Source organism: Ovis aries, chromosome 14 (genome assembly GCF_016772045.2).
Source record: "Ovis aries strain OAR_USU_Benz2616 breed Rambouillet chromosome 14, ARS-UI_Ramb_v3.0, whole genome shotgun sequence".
Classification (NCBI taxonomy): Eukaryota; Metazoa; Chordata; class Mammalia; order Artiodactyla; family Bovidae; genus Ovis; species Ovis aries.
The window spans coordinates 1227508-1247947 of NC_056067.1; the positions used below are offsets into that span (position 1 = coordinate 1227508).

Below are 20440 nucleotides of genomic sequence, written 5' to 3' on the forward strand. Positions count from 1 at the left end.
AGCAGTGATGCTTCCTTGGGTTCCGATCTCGTGTGCAGCGCTGCCTGGGTCCTCGGCTCCCTGGGACGTGCTGGCCGGCAGCTGCTCTGCCCCCAGATGGGAGCACAGCAAGCTCTGGCTTCAGCCCTGCTTAGCACACTGCATTTTTCCCGGCTGCTGATCCTTGTTTTTGGGGGTCAGGCGGTATGTTTTCTGGCTCTTTTGTGCATCACTGCTGTGTTTCTGGGTCCACGTGGATGTCACCTGACTGGAATGCTGACTCCACATCAGGCCTCTTCCCCCTCCTCGTTTCCCTCCGAGCACCCGCACACCTCCTCCTCGCCACCCTACCCTGCCTCATCCCCGGCCTTTCTGGACCCTTGCTGCCCTTCTCACCCTACTTCTCTTCTCAGAGCCCCTCCCGCACCCGTGGCTTGCGTGCGCCCCTCATAACCTGCGGTCACCGTCTGCCTGCTTCCCTCCCAGGACTCTTTCTCTTTCGTTCGGTCCCATTTGGACCCTGTCGCTCGGTCTCAACTCTGACCCACGCACACACAGCTCTGTCATCCACTCACCCATAGGTAATAGTAATTGCTCACAAAACATCAGGCAGGCAAATCATGTTAAGATGTACAAAAACATGAGTAAGTAATTTATAATACTGAAATGAGGAAAGGTTTTCTGGCCACAACACCAAATCCAGATTTCTTAAAAATGAATGTTAAGACTACCGAAGTTAAACTTTTGTGTAGTATTAAGAAAGAATGATTTTGTAAAGACAAACTAGGAAAACATCTACCACTCGAGACAGTGTAACTTCTCTAAAGTAGAAAAGAGGCTATAACTCACAGAGGCCAAACAAGCCGGTACCAAAATGGTGGGACAGGAATGGGCAGCACCCCCAAAAGAGGTGCTGGTGTCAGTTCCGTCGCTCAGTCGCGTCCGACTCTTTGCGACCCCATGAACCGCAGCACGCCAGGCCTCCCATCACCAACTCCCAGAGTTCACCTAAACCCATGTCCATCGAGTCGGTGATGCCATCCAACCATCTCATCCTCTGTTGTCCCCTTCTCCTCCTGCCCTCAATCTTTCCCAGCATCAGGGTCTTTTCAAATGAGTCAGCTCTTTGCATCAGGTAGCCAAAGTATTGGAGTTTCAGCTTCAACATCAGTCCTTCCAATAAACAGCCAGGACTGATCTCCTTTAAGATGGACTGGTTGGATCTCCTTGCAGTCCAAGGGACTCTCAAGAGTCTTCTCCAATATCACAGTTCAAAAGCATCAGGTGCTGGTATAAATACCAATAAACCCAAATATCGCTAAGATTAAAAAACAATTATGTAATATATTTTTGCTACTCAGACTTGCAATTTTAAAAATTAATATGGAGGGGGGTTGGCAAGCAGGTAGTAGGTACTTTTGTTGTCAATGAAATGACATATTGGTAAAAACTTTTCAGCAGGCTGCATTAGCAATGTGTTAACATGTTAGGCATTTCCACTCTGACCCAACAACTCTACTTCCAGGAACACATCCTGAGTAGGTCTCAGCAGGGCAGAGAGGAGTGGGACCAGCATTTGCCGTGGCGACAACCCAGGGCTTGTCACTAGGAGCCAGGAAGCAAATGCAGGGGTGGCTACATCCTGGAATGGTGCCGATGGAGAGTGAGGCACAGCCATGCCACGTGTCCGAGACACACGGGTGAGTGAGGAGGCAGGCCACACAACGTGAGCAAATGTTCACGTTTTTGTAAAACAGAAGTAGGCTGACATAATCAAATGGAAGGCAATAAACCGAATAGTCATCAAGCTGCTAGCAGTGGTGAACAGAGAGGGGTGGGGACCAGAACACTTGCACTTTATAAATTACACACCCACACCTTTTTAATGAGCATATATGTCTAATAAGCAGAAAAATACAAGTAAAAACAACAAATCATGATTAGTAAAGCGTTCCATAATTATTTTTAAATTTTTTTAACATAGTGGATGATGGGTATAGCTCTGATTATTCTGTCCTTATTCATACAGACAGCGTATGAATCAGAGTAAGCAACAGGCCCACTGTGACGGATGAACAGCATCACAAGAGCTTTCACTTGGTGGTAACTTCCTCTCCAAACTCTGCTGCTCACCTCCGGGAATAGCGTGACATCTGCGCGAAGAGCTCACCCGGCCAGGTGTGTGTCAGAAACCACCTCGGCGGCTGGGACACCCGGCGCCTGAGCAGCAGAGCGACGGTGGGAAGCGGAGGCAGCCCTGGGTCACCCAGCTAGGCCAGGCCAGTGCCTCGGAAGACAGCTCACCGGCTTCGTGTTCCCCCCAAACCTGAGGTGTACGAAGGGAGCCAACGCTCACCCCGGGAGAGGGTGGGATTCCTCTGCAGACGACAGAGGGAAAGCAATCAGCAGGGACACTGGTGGGTCCGGGAGGCCCAGGTGTTTCCTCTGCTGCTGCTGCTGCAGGGCCTGGCGGCGGTCTGAACACCCCTGGCCAGAAAACAGGCCGTGGCTCCTGCAGCCGGCAGTTACCAATAGCGAGCACATTATCACAAAGATGGGGAAGCTGTGGCTTCGGAAAGGGATGGGAGGAAAAGGACTCAGTTTTCCAAAATTCAGATTCTTTTCTTCTACCTTCCTGAATAATTTGGGCAATTTTTGTCAAGTCCAAACGTAATTTCAGATGAGGTAGGCAGCTTGTCTGCTCGTGCCGTCATCCTCGCGGGGACGGGCAGGCTGCACCGTGGAAGCACTCGCGTCCCGGGCGGGGGCGGCACAGCGACTGCAGGAGCTCCTCAGTTGGCTATCTTCTCAATCTCGTCCAAGTCATCCGTGTCCAGTCTTTCTATTTTCTTATCTGAGGGGAGAGAGGAGGGTTCAGAGAGAGCCCCGCACAGATCACAGGGGACGCAGGCAGGGGAGGGGCAGCAGGCGGGGAGGACCCGGGGCTCCCTGGGACGTGCCGCCCCCGCCGCAGGCCTCCCTGAGCCCCCGAGGCGCCCGGGACTGGGCGGGCACACGGCCGGCGGCGGCCAGGCCCCCGGCCCCTCGGCCCGGCCAAGGGGGCGGTCACGCGAGGCCCCGTCGAGCGCTCCGGGAGCGGGAGGACCTCCTGTCCCGGGGAAGGGCCTCTCGGGGCCATGGAGACACCCCTCCCCGCCTGCCCCCGCGACCTGGCCCCGGCAGGGGGCTCTCCCGGCACTCACTGAAATGCTCCTGGATTCTGTTCAGGATGTTCATGCTGTGCTTGCTGTCCACCATGTTCACCGCCAGGCCCCGCTTGCCAAAGCGGCCGGTGCGCCCGATCCGGTGCAGGTAGGTCTCGTTGTCCGGGTTCCCGTCCTTGTCCACCGGGAGGTCAAAGTTGATGACGACAGACACCTGCTCCACGTCGATCCCTGCGTGAGGGAAGAGTTGGGCGCGAGTGAGGACGGGAGGCAGGAATCGCCGCTGCCCAGTCAGGCCCACCCTCACCAAGCTCAGGCGGAAGGCAGGGTCTGCGACAGCCCAGCTCTGGGGCTGGGACACGGGCAGGTGGCAGGACCCAGAGGGAGAGCGCGGGGCCGTCCCGCTGCTGGCCGAATTCCGGCATCAGTCGCACAGCCTCCGCTGGATCCGAGGATCTGGAGAAGCAGCTGGCGCCGCACTGGGGCCGCAAGAGCAGGCGCCGGCCTCGCCACCAGCCAGGACTCCCGGCTTCTGTGGACGCTCTCCTCCGCGGAGGGAGCCCACAGGCGCGCCCACAAACCAGCATCTCCCCCAAACCATCGCAGCCTCCCACACACGATCTCTCTGCGGCCCCGAGCCTGGCGGGCCAGGACCCAGTCTCTGCTCACCGCGGGCACACACGTTGGTGGTGACCAGAACCTTCTCTTTGCCCTCTCGGAAGCGCTCAATCACTGCGGCCCTCTGCTCCACCACCATTTCACCGCTCAGCAGAGCCACCTGGTGGCCTTCTTTTGAGAGCTCCGCGGCCAGCCAGCTAGCTGTTTTGCGGGTCTGGAAGCAAGAAAACGTTTGAGGAATGAAGGTACCTTAAGAGAATATTTTTGATCTGGAAGACCACTGAACCTTAGCAGTTAAGAGTTAAATGTCCTAAAATTGTTAACATGATGTGGTATAAAGGAAGTCACCTGGGTGATAAGTCTTAGAAAATATTTAACCTTGATATAACCACAAGGGGGAAAAAACTCAGAGACATCTAAAGACTAATTACTAGCTTGGCTGGACTCTTCAAGATGTCCATGTCATGAAAGGTGGAGAACCTGTTCTGTATTAAGGGAGTCTCAAGAGACGCAACACTGCATGCAACACTCTCTACTGGCTCTGAGGCTTCACAGCAGCTACTAAAAGCAAGAGAGGCCATTTCAGTATACATGGGGAAGGCGGCAGACGGACGGACTTCAGAGGGGACGGCATCGTGAAAGGTGTGAGTGGTGCTGTGCTCGTGCGGGACCACGCCTCATTCTCAGGAAGCATTAGGTGGGAAATGTCCTGATATCTACGATTGACTTTAAAGTCGGCAGAAAGAAAAAGTACAGACAGCCCTACACAAATGCTTATGGATAGGGCAAATGTGGCTAAATGCTGACAACAGGGGAAGGGAATAAAACAGTCCTAATGTCATATTGTTTTCATCTTTTCTGTGGGCTTGAAAGTTTCAGTCTGAGTTTGGGAGAAGGATGCCACTCTTGACAATTAAAAAAAAAAAACTTACAAGTATCCCAATAATAGAGTAAGAGCTGTCTTATTCTTATATCCCATAACAGCATTTTGATGCTTTCTTCGGTGATCTTATACATTCCTGAAAAATTACATTAGCCACTATAAGTGGGGTCTATCCTTCCAATTTCTAAGTGTTTTCAGTTCGAGACTGGAAAACTACTTATTTTCTTTTAATTTTCTAGCCTGTCATCCTGTTTAGCTTCTTATTTTCCCTACAAATATCAGTTTTATTCACTTGGGCTTTCTGATGTATCACCTACACATGGCATTGAAGTTCAGGAGACTCTATGCTTAGACTATAGATATACCTCAGGATACTATGAAGAAATTCTTCCTTCCATCTTCACAAACCATTTCTTTTCCAGTCACAGGGAAGGAACCTGGTCCCCTAAGTGGAGTTCCTCCCCAGCCCCCCAACCCTGCAGGCCTCCTCCTGCTGCTGCTGCTGCTACTCACATGGCAGAAGATCATGGCTTGAGCAATGGTGATGGCCCCGTAGATATTACATAAGGCCTGGAACTTCTCGTCTCTGCTGTTGCACAGGACGTAATACTGCTTGATGGTGTCCAGTGTCTCCTCCTCACGCTTCAGTTTGATGATGTTCGGGTCGGGCACTACTTTCTGGGCAAATTTCCAGACAGAGTCTTCAAAGGTGGCAGAGAAAAGCAGCATCTGGCAGTTCCTGGGCAGCATCCTGCAAGGGGAGCCCCAGGTGTCCAGCATGACCCTGACCCAGGCTTTCCCTGGAAGGACCAGGGCACAGCCTCCCCAGGCCTGATGACCTGAGTCCCCAGGAAGGGGCAGCGGGGAGCAGCTGTGGGGAGGAAGGGGGAGCAGACATGGGGCAGGGACGGGTGACTGAGAATCCGAGTCTCCCTCCTTAACCCGGGCAGGGGGCGTGCTCAGCGCTGACATGGAAATGGCCCATCAAACAAATGCCCCTGAGAGCTGTGAAGAGCCTGGCAGGGGCAAGAAGGGGAGTGTGAGGCAACAGGAGCAGGAACTGCAGGCCGGGAGCCAAGAAGTCCCTCCTGGCTCGAGGCCCTACCTCTGGATGCGGATGCTCTGATCTTGGTGGCCCTGAGTGGCTATCATCACGTCAGCCTCGTCCAGAACAAACACCTTGATCTTCTTGGGGTCGATGAACTTGAGCTTGGAGCACCAGTCCAGAACGGTCCCCGGGGTGCCAATGACAATGTGCTCACTGATTTTCTGACCTCTTTCCACTGTGGAGACAAGATGTGTTCTGTGGGCACTTTCCCCTAAAGCTTTTGGGTTCTTCTGCTGTAAAGCGGCCATGACAACACCCGTCTCACTGCACTGTGGTTGAGTATGATTGACCAGTGAATCTTCCATGCACGTGAGTCTCCTTTACCTACTTCCTCCTGCAAGTTCCCATCGTCCAGCTCTTTGTCTTTAGCATTGCTCTTATTCTTTTTATACCATCCCTTCATTCACACTTCACTGATTTCCTTATCAATTGGTAGTTTTGAGTCCTAGGATTCTGGCCCAGTGATTTTTTGCCTTGTTAGACATTCTAATTGTCTAGACGGTTTTCCTCAATACAAATTCTACTAGGGAAAAAAAAACACAACAAGCACATTACTCTCCAACTACAGCTGGTAGGAGTTGAAACTGCTTTATTCATCTGTCAAAACTACTAATGTGTGGGACTTCCCTGGTGGTCCAGCGGTTAAGACCCCATGCTTCCGCCACAGGGGGCAGAGGTTCAAGACCCTGGTTGGGGAAGTAAGAACCTGCATGCCATGTGTCAACTGTTGCCCGCTGCACCCCTATCCCCCCAAAAAGAAATTTACAACATTAAAGAAAAATCGGCTGATGCCTGTAGCCTTCGGTCAGCACTTCCACCATGAGGAATCAACCCTGCACACACATGTGCTCGTGCTTAGTCACTCAGTCGTGCCCGACTCGCGACCCCATAGACTGGAGCCTGCTGGGCTCCTCTGTCCGTGGGATTCCCCAGGCAAGAATACCGGAGTGGGTTGCCATTTCCTTCTCCAGGGGTGCTCTAGGAAGGAGAACCAAATGGTTGAAGGGTATGGGAGAAAGAAAACTTTCTACCATATGCTCTTTTAATTTTGAAACACGTGAAAGTTTTTCACTTAAATTTTAAAAACAAAATTTACAATTTGAGAAGGGGACTCTGGTTAGGAATACATCAACTCCACTGGAAGAGTTTTAAATGAACTCAACACACTGTGATTTTTACTGCACACTGCTGATCAGTCTACAATGAATTTTTTTTAAACGGTACATTAAGTAGTTATTAATATATTAATATATAATTAATATAGAGTAATATATTAATCCCTCACACACATGAAGTCCCCTGCCATTATAAAACAATCTAGAGAAGATCCATGTTGTCACCAGGCTCCGGTACACCGCACGTAGTTGCACCTGCCAGTGTGAGGCATCAGACACATACGGAAGTGCCGAGCCTAATAATTTCTGGTGTAAGTGCTGTTGCTGCACGCTGAAACATGGTGGTTTTCTCCAGGAAAAGTCCCTGTGTGATCATTTGTGTGTGAACTGTACTAGCCATTTTTGTTTGTTGACTGACAAACTATAGAAAATTAAGTAGGGAATCTGACATACACTTTCTTAAAAAGGAACAAGGAGAGCCTGACTTTTCAGTGAAAACAATCGACTGTTATTTGCTGTCATGATAACACTTAAAGTGTAAGAGAAAATTAGAATTTTGGAAAACTTGTAGTGTTGCTGTAAACTTGAGAGTTTCTCTGTGTGTAAACTCCTCTGAGTTGTTTGGTGGTGATATTAACGCATTTTAAATGCGATTTAAAATTCTGTATAATGAAATATGTCAACATTCTCAGCGTAACTCAGTAAGACATTTGGTATTTTCCAAATGACCAAGGTATAATGTTAGAAAATTACTACTGCACAAAAAAGATGCATTCAAAGTACAAGGGAGACCAAGGAATTTTAATGTAACAGTATGAAGAGGTCATTAATATGATTTCAAATATCACATGGCAATTATCTTTTACATAATTACCACTTGTTGGGTTTTGGTATGGCATCCTAAAAACAGTATCTGAAATTGTAAGAAAGGCTAGATTTTCTTCATATTCTTCCAAAAGTACTTAGGGTCCTCAACAATGTTTAAGAGTGTAAGAGTCGAAAGGTTTAAGAATCCGTGCTCGAGGCGACTATAAATGGCTAACTGAAGGGACGTCCCTCTTCTCCTTGTCCAGGTGATGCCCACCGCCTCCTGAAGTGAGTGTGCCTGTGCACACTCCCCGCTGGAGCACGCGAGCGTCCCAGCCCTACATCTCGGCCAACACTTGGTTTGTCAGACTCCCTCATTTCCATCATCTGAGAGGCATATAGTGGTTTCAACCGATGTTTCCCTGATGACTAATGAAGCTTTTCGTCTTTTCCCATTGACCAGCCATCTGAATTCCTTCTTTAGTGAGAAGTCTGTTCACCTGGGCCTCTTTTGTCCATTTTCCTATTAGAATGACTACTTTTTTCTAATTGATTTGTAGTTATAGATATTCTGATAACTTCCCCATTACCAATTTTCTACCTGTCCTCTTATTTTAACCACATTCTCTACATTCTGCAGAAAAAAGAATTGGTGGAAGGATTTCTGATTTGATAAGAACTGTACATGCTCTTAGATCACTCTTACTAAAGCTGTTTACTGAAGAAAGGGATCTGATCCAACCTGCCATCCTCCCTGCTTACTCTCCCTTAGGCAGCTTTCAGAACTCTGGATGCTGAATTCAAACCTTGCCTCCTCAGGGAAACACTCCACACTTTAAGAACCCCATGACTCAGGCAGGGATTTTTTTTTTTTAACAACTTAAAATCTTATTTTAAGAGTGGAGAATATTATTAAGAAATCGGCAAGTATTTAAATAAATTTGCTGAAAGTCATACTGGGCTCCAAGGTCAGACTGAACCGGAAAGTTGAATATCATCACCTCATCTTCAAAATTCAAACACCCCACCCACTGCCTGAGCTCAGGACCTGGGTCTTGCCCTCTCATACTCACATTTATTGCCTCGAACAGCGTAAGCAAGCTTCAGTTCTGGATGAAATTTGCCCATTTGTTCAATCACTTTTCCTGTCTGGAGCGCCAGCTCGTACGTCGGGGAGAGGCACAGACACTAACGGGCAGATCACAGGAGGTGAGTTTAGAAAAGCCTTGCGGCAGCAGACAGCAGGCTCTAGAGCAGCAGGGACACTGGTATCAGTACCACCTGAACAGTGTGGGCAGCCCCGTCCTCATCGACCAGGCCTGCGTGGCAGCTGTAGGCGGAGCCTTCAGCCTTCTGCCCGGCTTGGCAGATGCTGTCAGAAGCCACGTTTAAGGCTGCTGCTTTGAATCAACTCTACCCATGGAAGGGCCTGTTGTGCCATTAGGCTTTGCCTGAGCAACAGTCTGAGGCATCAGAAGCATTCAGATTCCACGAGGGATGCCCTTGTCAACCACCACCCTGAGATGGCAACACCCTTCCAGGGCCCCCAGGACCCCCTCACCTGCGGGTACCTCTCTGCTGGCTCCACCCGGCTGAGCATGGCCAGGACGAAGGCAGCCGTTTTACCAGTACCCGACTGCGACTGGGCAATCAGGTTCTGCGGGCTGGACCCAGGAGGAATAGAGATGAGGATAACATTGGTTAGAAACAATCAAGTGTCCAAGTGTTCTTTCTGGGCGGTAGGAAAAGGCCTTTTTCCCTCATTCAGGTTTTCTGCCTTGAGCACAATGATGAATTTTTTATATGGTGTTTAAAAAAAACCTGCTTAAATATTAAGGGAAATGATTATTTCAGATGGGCTCACACTAAAAAATATTCATTCTAGACTCTAGTGCAGCTAGAGTTCCCTAGTTTTATACCCCAAGAGGCCAATGGGAATTCAGACTGCAGAGTAAGATCTGGGCAAATCTTACTGCCTGACGTGTCTTCAGGACTCGGCTCCTTCTGTGTGCTCCCTTTTCTCACCTTCATGGAAAACATAAGATACTAAATCGGATGCTTCAGAGGAAACTTTCATATTTCACTTCATGTAATTCAGTGTCATGGGAACAGGTGGCATTTTCATCATCAGAAAAGAAAAATAATAAAAGGCTTCTCAGCCTTTTGGCTAAGATCAAGTGGTTGCTCAGACGGAAAGCATCTGTCTACAATCTGGGAGACCTGGGTTCAATCCCTGGGTCGGGAATTTCCCTGGAGAAGGAAACGGCAACCCACTCCAGTACTCTTGCCTGGAAAATCCCATGGACGGAGGAGCCTGGTGTCCATGGGGTCGCAAAGAGTTGGACACGACTGAGCGACTTCACTGAATGAAAAAAGTTGCTATGTAAAGTATGACACCATTTATCTAAGGTTTAAAAATATGCCAACTACTCGTTAAATCCTTAGGGAAACATACGTACGTAGTAAAAGGAGAAACGACGCCCCGCTTCCGTGACGCGCTCTTGGGTCGGGGAGGGGGCTGTGAGTGGAGAGGGTCACACAGGGACTGCATCTGTCAACTAGATTAATGATGCTTTATTTCTCATCAGGATGCGTTACAGAAATGTTCCTGGTATGGTTCTTGATACTTTTTTGAAGGCCTCAAAATTTTCAAAATTATTTTTAAAAGTGTTTAAAATGGCACTGACTTTCTCTAGCAGTTTTTATTAAGTGGAAAAGGCAGAAACTGTGTTGAATTGCACCTGACTCTCTCACCACCGGTCCCAGCTGTTTCCCTGAAGAAGCTTGTTGCTCCCAACGGCGCATCTTACGCTCAGGAACACTACACTCTTGGTGGGAGATGTGAAATCCCATCCTGGAGACGCGTACCAGGGTCTGTATACTTACGGCTCAGCAAGCATCATGGGTAAGGCATTCTCTTGTATCTTGGATGGCCGATTGAAGCCCATGGCATAGACTCCCTGGAGAAGCTGTGGTTTCCTAGGAGGCCGGGGAGAGAGAGGATGGTTCCTAGTTGCCGCAACTGTTTTAAAGACCTAAGATTTTATTTTTCCCTATATCTAGCAAAGAGTGATACTTTCTATCTCCGTCAGACATATCTTCCTGTGCCTTAAAAAATACTAAAAACAAAACCAACACCTTTTCCTACTAAATCTTGATCTGAAACTATTATGCAATTTATAAAATCCAGGCTAGTTTCCTTTCTTAAGAGAAATTCATCTTTCAGTAGACCCACAAATTTGATTGGCCTGGATTCTATAAGAATGGTTCCTATTAATTCAGAGTATAGAATGAATTATGAAAGATATCTAAAAGCAAACACTGCTTACTATACCGCTAAGATACAGAAATCCCTTTAGGGAATGAGACTCCGGTTTTTCACTTCTCAGTGTGGGTGCTCCACTGAGCCACAGTGATGCTGTGTTCCACGGGCCTTCCAAAAAAGCCAGCTGCACAAGGACTCGGGACAATTGAGAGGTAAGAAAATTGATTCAGCCAGTTTCTAGTAGATAGGTAAAGGAAGTTAAGTTATCATACTGAACTTTACAACTGCTCAGATTTACTATGTCTAGTCAAAATCAAGACTGCTGCTGCTAAGTCACTTCAGTCATATCCAACTCTGTGTGACCCCACAGACAGCAGCCCACTAGGCTCCCCAGTCCCTGGGATTCTCCAGGCAAGAACACTGGAGTGGGTTGCCATTTCCTTCTCCAATGCACAAAAGTGAAAAGTGAAAAGGAAGTCGCTCAGTCGTGTCCGACTCTTAGCGACCCCATGGATTGCAGCCCACCAGGCTCCTCTGTCCACGGGATTTGCCAGGCAAGAGTACTGGAGTGGGGTGCCACTGCCTTCTCCAAAATCAAGACTAGAGAAGCACCAACTTCTTATATAAGTAGCTACACAACAAATATCAATTAAAACTGTTCTTACAGCACATTTGTAATAAGCTCTCTGCTACTTCTAAACTGACAGGATGTTTAACAAAAATCACACCAGATTATTATTAAAGAAACATCAAATCAAGGCAAGAATGTTCTCTAAGCCTTCCTTAGTGTTCAGCTGGCTCTCTAAAAGGCAGTTCTTCTGGCCTCTGGTGGTTCTCAGACACAAAGAACTTTGAAAATTAACACACTTCCATTTGGAAGAAAAGGCTGTGAGGCTTGGCAGGTTCTGATTTAGTTGCCAAGGAAACAAAGTCACTACTGAAAGAGGACTCAAGTGATCCAGGGACTTTCAGTGGTTCATTATTTTCCTTTTATTTTGCGTATCTTTTCAGTACAAAATAGACCAAGTATAGAGGTGGCCTAAGTTTTATTCTTTGTTTTGTTTGGCTACTAACAATTAAATCAAAAAAGAACTTGCCTTTTCAGAGGCCAATTCATCACTGGTTGACCTGAGCGCTCCAGTCCTTTAAATGAAAGACCACTGATACTAGGAAAGGCAAGCTGTCAGAGCACGTCAAACTGCTCTGACAGAATTTATGAAGAGAAGCAGATAACAAATTTACTGAAAAAAGCCCTTGACAGAGAAAACACACATAGAAAAGTATAATTTCCTGGGGAGAAAAAAAAGGCCACACTTTAAAAATCTTACTCTTAGCTATTGCTTCATTAACACCTTGATTTGGTTTCTAGTTAGTTCTCTGACTTTAAGTGTGTACGTGTGGGCAATGAACAAGACAAAGAATCCATTCATTCCACCACTTTCTCATTCACCAGCTATTCTGTCTATGATTTGGGTGCCGGCAAGCAGCAAGAACGGCAGCTACGTCTTGTATTACTCATAACACCCAGCAGTGTCATGTACATAAACCAATGACCCATAAATGCCTCTTTACTAACTTACTGAAGGGAATGGAAAACTTGGTATGACGTTACGCAATTCTCTGTGTTTCGAGGAAGGACATGTTAGAAGTCATTCTCAGCACAGTGCATAAATGTACACACTTAAGGCTTGATCCTGGGTTCCGGATTTTTTGAAAGAATTCTGTAACACTGAAGGCTGATTTTCACTATAGTTACGGGGAATCCGGCACAGGCTTTTTGGACAGATTTTATAAAAGTAGATAAACTTTTCTTAACACTGTAAACCCTATAGTCTAACAAAAGGGCTTACCTAATAAGAAATGTTCCTGACATCCAGAAATCACCTGTCAGCCAATATTTTATTGAAAGTTCTAAGAGCATAAAAGAAAAAAGACTTTCAGCTATGATGAATAAATCTGTGGCATTTTAAATTCCCTAAGGAGGAAAACTGGGTTGCCAAGAGACAAGGGTGGAGGGAGACCATCACTTTTTCATACTTTTAAACTTTTGAATCATGTGAATTATTAACTAGTCAAAGAAAGTAAATATATATTAAGATTTTTTTTAAAAGGTCTCTGAGATACTATGTCTTACAAAAGAAGAACTAGCAAGGATCAGTTGTTCAAAGGAACAGATACTCACAGCCGAAGCTCCTCGAAGGACTTGACTGAGTAGAGTGGGGAGTTGGGATCCCGCTGCAGGACTTCCACTTGGTTGGTGTTGTCGACAAGGTTGCTTCTGATCAGCTTGTTGAGTAAGGACTGGGCGGCTCTGTCCTCTGTAGGAAAAAACCAACTCATCAGGCAAACCCCACGTCTGCACCCACCCCTGGATAGCCCAGCAAGGTGGGAGAAAAACACAATCACACCAACAAGTCTCACTTTAACTCCTGATCCCTAGACGCAAGTGGGCTGAGTTGCTGGGCAAGTCTTTATGTGTCTATACACCACCCATCCACTCGTCTCCCTTCTTCAGTTTCTGACCTCTCCGCTCTTTCACTGCCCCGAGAGGTAAACCTAGTCAGAAGCACCTCCAGACGCTGTGGTGACCCCCCACACACCCACCTGTGTCTGTGGGCGTCCTCTCTGCCTTCGCTGCTGTTAACTATGGATGGACAGTTATTCTCCTGAGCCCATCCCGCCTTGTGGACAAGGACATTTCTCCCAGCAGGGACCTTTCCCTCCCGCATTCTGTTTCTCCCTCTACGAGATCATTCCCCCCAGCATGTGCGCACGTTTTGCCAGCTCTCATCATAAATCTTCCTCCTCTATCCTACATGCCTGTCCACTTACCACCCCAATTCTCTGCTCCCCTTTATGGAGCATTCCCTCACAGGGCTGTCTATACTTAGGTCTCCACTTCCTATTCTCCCCAGAGTGCACACTTCAGAGGTTTTTTCATTTAATCTCCCCACTTGACTTCAATAGCCCCTTGTCAAACTCATCAATGACTTCTACATTCTAAATCAACTGAGTAGCCAATTTTTAGTTAACTTATCACCTACACATGACTACCTTTGAAACACTTCCTTCTTCCGGTCTCTGGGACACCACCCTCTATTGGTGCTATCTCACGGACTGTTCTCAGTCCGCCTGGCTGAGTCCCCTTCGTCTCCCCAGTCTTATAACTCTCAGTGCCTCTGGCTCCAGAGAGGCAAGTCCTAGGTGACAGGGTTTCAAAGATTACCTTTCTCTTCTTCATCTGTTTTCTCTGGAGTGGCATTGGTTTTGATAACACCTACACAAGAAAACAGTTATTGTAATCAGAAAGGGAAATATCAAATCCATTCAAAAGGTGGGATGATACAAATATCAGACCTTATTTAAGTGATCAAAATGTAAATAGTTGGGTTTCTTTATGTTTAATGGATTTTAATTCTAAGTTTAGTGCATAAGAAAATTCAAATTTCTAGAAATGTTGGTTGACTTCAGAGTGATGTCACCTCTGACTTCCTTAACCTAATTTAAAATATACCAATATGTTAGCACACACAATGAGACGTAAGAAAGAAAATAAGGGTATTAAAAATTAAAAGGAAGTAAAATCATCCCTTTTGGTAGAATAGGTGATTGTAAACTTGCAGGACTAAGAGTATTAACTTAAAAATGACTACAAAATACATAAATAGAAAACAGTAGCTTTCATAAATACAGGTATTACTGAAGAGATACTATTTATAATAGCAACTAAGAGATAAAATACTGTATCTAGAAATAAAGCTAGCAGAAAATATATGACGAAAAATGTTAATAAAACTCATAAACTGATGCAAAGAGATAAAGCTCAAAAGGCTATAAATAAAAATGTAACTCTAAGATATTCAATTAACCCAAAAAAAAAAAGCAGGAAAAGACGCAGAGAAACAAAACATGAAGGTACAAACAGAAAATAAATAGTAAAATTGCTAGCCTAAAGCGAACCGCATCAATAATTACCTTAAATGTAAATGGATAAAATACTCCCATTAAATGACAGTGAGAAAAAAAAAAAAGACAGTGATTATTAGAACGGATTAAAAAAAAGCAAGATCCAACTGTCAGCTATTTATAAGAGGCACACTTTTTGTTTTTAATTGAGGTACAATATTGTATTAGTAAATATTGCATTGTATTGTATTCAGGTATGCAACATAATGATTCAAAATTTTTATAGATTATACTCCTACAAGAGGCACTTAAATGTAAAGACACAGTTCTAATGACGTGGATGAAACTGGAGCCTAATATACAGAGTGAAGTAAGCCAGAGAGAAAAACACCAATACAGTATACTAACACATATATATGGAATTTAGAAAGATGGTAATGATAACCCTGTATGCGAGACACCAAAAGAGACACAGATGCATAGAGCAGTCTTTTGGACTCTGTGGGAGAGGGAGAGGGTGGGATGATTTGGGAGAATGGCATTGAAACATGTAAATTATCACATGTGAAACAAATCAGCAGTGCAGGCTCGATGCATGAGACAGGGTGCTCAGGGCTGGTGCACTGGGATGACCCAGAGGGAGGGGATGGGGAGGGAGGTGGGAGGGGGGTTCAGGATGGGGAACACATGTACACCCGTGACAGATTCATGTCAATGTAGGGCAAAACCAATACAATATTGTAAAGTAAAAAAATAAATAAATAAAACTGAGATTAAAAAATAAACAAATTCATAAAAAAAAAAAAAGACAAATAAGTTGAAAGTCAGGGGATGGAAAGAGATGCAACCAGTAAGCATATGAGGGCTGGATTAGCTCAGGTAATGCAGATTTCAAGAAGAAAATCATCACCAAAGATGAAGGAGGATAGTTTGTTTTGTTTCTTAATTAAAAAAATAACTTTATTTGTTTATGTGTGTATTTATCTGGGGGGCCTGTGCTGGGTCTCTGCCGCTGTGCCAGCTTCTCTCCAGAGTCAGCAAGCCAGGGCTGCTCTAACTGTGGCGCCCGCTCGTCTCTCACTGCAGTGGGTTCTCCTTTGCAGAGCACAGCTTCTGGGGCACGCAGGCTTCCACAGCTGCAGCGTGTGAGCTCAGCAGTCTCGGCTCCTGGGATCTAGAGTCCCAGGCTCAGTAGTTACGGCACACGGGCTTAGCTGCTCCATGCCATGTGGACTCTTCCCAGATCCGGGATCAAACCTGGGTCTCCTGCATTGGCAGGCAGATTCTTTATCATTGAGCCACCTGGGAAGCCCAAATAAGAATATTTCTAAAGGATCCATTCATCAGGAACACACAAATGTGAATGTACCTGGCAACAGATCTGTAAAACACAGGAGGCCAAAACTGACAAGATTAAAGGGAGAAATAGACTAGTCCACAATTACAGTTGGAAATTTCAATACCTCTCTTTCAACAACTGAAAGAACTAGACCAAAAAGCAAACAAACAAAAAGCAGTCAAGACACAGAAGATCTGAGCAACACTATCAACAAAGACTCAGCGCAGCTAGCTAGGTAAGTTGTTTTTTTTTTTAATCTGGAAAACTAATGTATCCTTATCAATCATGACACTGTTAGGCAGGTAGAACAGGAAACAGGAGTCCAGAATGGCGGTGGCTAAAAGACAAGAAAGGGGAAAGCCCGAGAACACAGAACAAAGGAAGGTCCGAGGACCTCAGGTAGACCGAACAGCACTCCTGGCTGGCCCGATTTACACAGGGCAGGCCCGGGGGAGGAAAAGACATAAAGAGAGGGGCCAAAGGGCCAGGGGTCTCCCCCGCCCCCCGCCGGGTGCTCGCCTTCCCCCACTCCTCTTCGCGTCTTTGGGTCCGCATGCCCTCACGCCTCGAGGATGGATTTTCCTGCTATTTTCTAAATAAAATAAAGCTGTAACACAGAGCTGTAACACTCATCTGTCTAAGAGCTGTAACATGGTCTGTCCAAGACCCGAGAGCTATGACACGCCGAGGGCTCTAACATCCGTCGCTTCAAATTTTTGTTGAGACGAGACAGAACCGAGGAGAATACACTCGCCTGACAAAACTGAATTTACTGGCTCTCAAAGCTGAATTTGTGTATTTGCTGACATCTGCCAAAGGTGCTAAGTGAAAGCTGCTTTCCACACTGCAGCCAAGAGTGCAAAGCAGAAGCACACAGGTAGACTGTAGTTCCTTGTGACTCACCATTGGTATCTGGTTTGACTTTTTCTTCCTTAATCTGCAAATTACTCATCTGAATGGGAATGAAAAGAAACACTTAAGAGCAGAGACACCTGATAACAGAATACCATGAGTTACAACTGACTGTTAAACATCGGGTTTGAGCTTCAAGGATTCACTTATTCAAGGATAAATACTAACTACAGTATTACTCAACCCAAGGCTGGTTGAATGTGGGGCCACATATACGGAGGTGCAGTGTTATTCGGGGATTTTCAACTGCAGTGTGGGTTGAGGGCTCATAACCCCCAAATTGTTCACTGGTCAATTACATTTATCAAGCTAATGCACATCAAGCTAGTGCACTTAAGTCTAAATGGTAAAATAAAAGGGGTCTTACCCAACCAGATGGCACCCCACTCCAGTATTCTTGCCTGGAAAATCCCATGGATGGAGGAGCCTGGTAGGCTGCAGTCCATGGGGGTCGCAAAGAGTCAGACACGACTGAGCGACTTCACTTCACTTTCACTTACCCAACCATTAGGAAGTAGTGTTTTAAAACATTTATTTACACCAGCCACTCAAGAAACAGAATGGATAAAACCAGATACGAGTACATTTAGGTCTATATTTGTATTATTCATAGGGTCGTAGGTTAAAAAAGATTTGAAACCAATTCTCAGTAACTGTCTTTAGGGAATACCTGATGCTGAAAACTAGTTTTAAACTCTAGAGTACAAACCATAACCTTTATAATACTTTTTTATTTATTTGTGGTAACTGTCAGTTTTACACCCCTGATCTGATTCTGCCTGAACTCCAGTGCCAAATCTCTAAATGCTTCATGGGTACTGTATACATAGGACTTAACACAGAAGGTTTGACTGCTAGCCTTCAGAAAGCCAGCTTGGAAAGCTGAACCCTGGCCAGCTTCTGGGAGCCTGGATGATGAGAAGGTTCCCACCATTCCCAAAACTGCTGAAGGGTTCACTATGTTTCTAAAAACATATGATGGTTTATGGTAACAGCTGCTTTCCTTCCAGGAGTCTGGAGTTTTGGTGCCTGCAAGGCAAAGAATGACCATGTGACAGGCCCCCAATAAAAACCCTGAGCACTTAGTCTCTAAGAAGCTTTTTTGACAACACTTCCTGCGTGTTGTTACTAACTGTGGCTAGAGGAATTAAGCAGGAATAAAATGGAGCTTCTGACTCCTCTAGGAGAGGATTGTTGCAAGCTTGAGACTGGTTTCCTCTGGACTTTTCAACATGGCCTTTTCCTTTTGCTTATTTTGCTTTTCATTGCAATAAATCACAGCTGTGAGTACAGTTACATGCAGAGTCGAGAGTCCTCTAAGGAAACCACTGAACTTGGACACCTCTTGGTGACTCGCAACACAGGTACTTACCAAGTTGTCTCCTTATTTCAAATTCAGAACTGGCAAACCTGTACTCATCACCCTACACATCAAATCTGCTGTTCCTCCCACTCCCCTAAACCTGTTATTAGCACTTTATTAAAACCACCTTGTGGGATCCAGGTTGAAAACTGTAATCTATGCTTTATCTCTCTTCTCTTCTTTTTCCTAAATCTTTTGTTGTTGTTGTTTAGTTGCTAAGTTATGTTCAACTCTAGCGTGACCCCCATGGACTGCAGCCTGCCAGGCTCCTCTATCCATGGGATTTCCAACAAGAATACTGGAGTGGGTTGCCATTTCCTTCTCCAGGAGATCTTCCCAACCCAGGGATCAAACCCCCATCTCCTGCATTGGGAGGCTGATTCTTTACCAGTAAGCTACCATGGAAGTCATCTAAATCTTTACACCTCCACAATTATCTCTTAAATCCAACCCTTCACCTACACTTTCACCAGTCAATGCAGACCCTCTATCTCTGGACGATTAGAGTAATTTCCACACTGATCTTTTCTTTAGACACCACTCCTAATATAGTCTGTTCTCTGCAGTCCAGTAATTCTTGCTAGTCCTTGGATCTAATCTTGTCAGTATCCTTAAAATTGCCCAAACCTTTCAAATAAAGCCTCTCCTCTGTAAGTTCTTTGTTAAGGTCTAAAATACACTCTATTTTCAACACTGCTCCTAGTACAACCCAATAACCTTACGTTGCAGCAAAAATTATTCTGACTCCTGTTCTCTGTACAAGTCCAGCACTTTGGGACATTCTGTTCTAAAATGCTGTTTGCCTTCATCTCTCTTAATTACTGCAATATCCAGCACAAATATAAACTTCTTCACAAGGAATTTCCCTGACTGTCTTACTCATAAACATTGTCTTCCCACTCTCTGAATTCACTTCTAACGTGACTCTCATCATTTTCACAACAATTCCCACCAGTTAGCCTTCTTAACTTGACCATAAAGCTTCCTATACTTCCCTGGATGTAGTTCATTTCAACTAACTGCTGAGAAACTGACAATCTTCCCAAAGCAATAAATAGTGACTGGAAAAGAGTTGTAATTTAGGCATTAAAAGGTTACATAAGACTTCAGACTACACAAAGCAACACAAAGAAAGAACCCCTATATTGTTAAAATCAAGTCCATTACCACCAAATCAACATACCTTAAAGAGGTAAGAACAGAGAGTCACAGTTTACACTGATTACCTTCCCGTTGAATGGATCTTCATTAATTAAAGAACCAATGCATGAAATTAAATGTCACTTTAAACACCGATGAAACAATTTTTAGTGCCTCCCGCAACGTTTGCAACAGATTGAAACACTAAATATAAAGCTGAATCCGTTATTCTGCAAAGTGATACAAACTGCCAACAATGTTAAGCAGGCATCTAAAAATTGGTAAAACAAGAGTAACATAGAATCACTCAGAAAACAGAGAATCAGCACTGTTCCTTTCCTTAAAGTCCCCACTGAGAAGGAGGTGCAATGTAGGAAAGACAGTATACAGACCAAGCACAGGATATAACTGGCTCGGATCAAAGGAAAAGGGTCCATACTGGCCTCTTCCGTCTTAGCCGCAAATCAGGGCTAAGAGACTCCCCGCAGCAAACCTTCGGGGTGCGCAGGCCCCGGGTGTGCCCAACCCAGACAGCTCCGCGGACCCCAAGCAGTGCCAGCTTGGGCCCTCCTCCTACGCTCGCCCCGCCTGGAGCTGAAGCCACTGACCGACTTGACAGCCGCTTCCTGCTCGTCCACTGCCAGGGCCCACGAGTCGGTGGCCATGGTCCCGGCGGAGGAAGGCCGACTCGGGAAACACACACAGCAGCTAGCGAAAGAGCACCAGCCCCGGCCGGGCTGCAGGCGCCAGACCCACACTCACGCGGGCCGGAAGCGGCCGTTCACGAAGATGACGTCAGTTCCCTTACGTCACCACTCCGCGCCGCGCGGGGCTTTGCCGC

At 46.0% G+C, this 20440-nt stretch overlaps 1 protein-coding gene across 2 annotated transcripts; it reads right to left on the minus strand.

The window, feature by feature from the left end:
- Positions 1-602: 602 nt before the first annotated feature.
- On the minus strand, positions 603-20384 carry DDX19A (DEAD-box helicase 19A). 2 transcript variants are annotated; one of them, XM_015100363.4, is made up of 12 exons: positions 20208-20384; positions 17088-17136; positions 14166-14216; positions 13122-13257; positions 10561-10653; positions 9236-9338; positions 8748-8862; positions 5750-5927; positions 5158-5395; positions 3813-3975; positions 3183-3374; positions 603-2833 (listed from the first exon to the last, which is right to left on the minus strand). In XM_015100363.4, the coding sequence occupies exons 1-12, from the start codon at positions 20262-20264 to the stop codon at positions 2772-2774; spliced, it is 1437 nt and encodes a 478-aa protein (XP_014955849.2). In that variant the 5' UTR covers positions 20265-20384; the 3' UTR covers positions 603-2771. The 2 variants fall into 2 exon arrangements, with proteins under 2 accessions (XP_014955849.2, XP_042087391.1); XM_042231457.2 differs by lacking the exons at positions 14166-14216; positions 17088-17136; positions 20208-20384 and adding an exon at positions 12790-12850 and having other exon boundaries at positions 13122-13236.
- Between the last annotated feature and the right edge of the window lie 56 nt (positions 20385-20440).

What these genes read in the sequence shown, in the direction of transcription:
- DDX19A (XM_015100363.4), bottom strand. Translation starts at nt 20,264, where the DNA reads ATGGCCACCGACTCGTGGGCCCTGGCAGTGGACGAGCAGGAAGCGGCT. An exon ending in CAGCAGAGAGGTACCCGCAG is followed by an intron (nt 8,863 to 9,235) that starts GTGAGGGGGTCC and finishes TCTGCCCGTTAG; the next exon opens with TGTCTGTGCCTCTCCCCGAC. An exon ending in CGCTGTTCGAGGCAATAAAT is followed by an intron (nt 5,928 to 8,747) that starts GTGAGTATGAGA and finishes TTGTCTCCACAG; the next exon opens with TGGAAAGAGGTCAGAAAATC.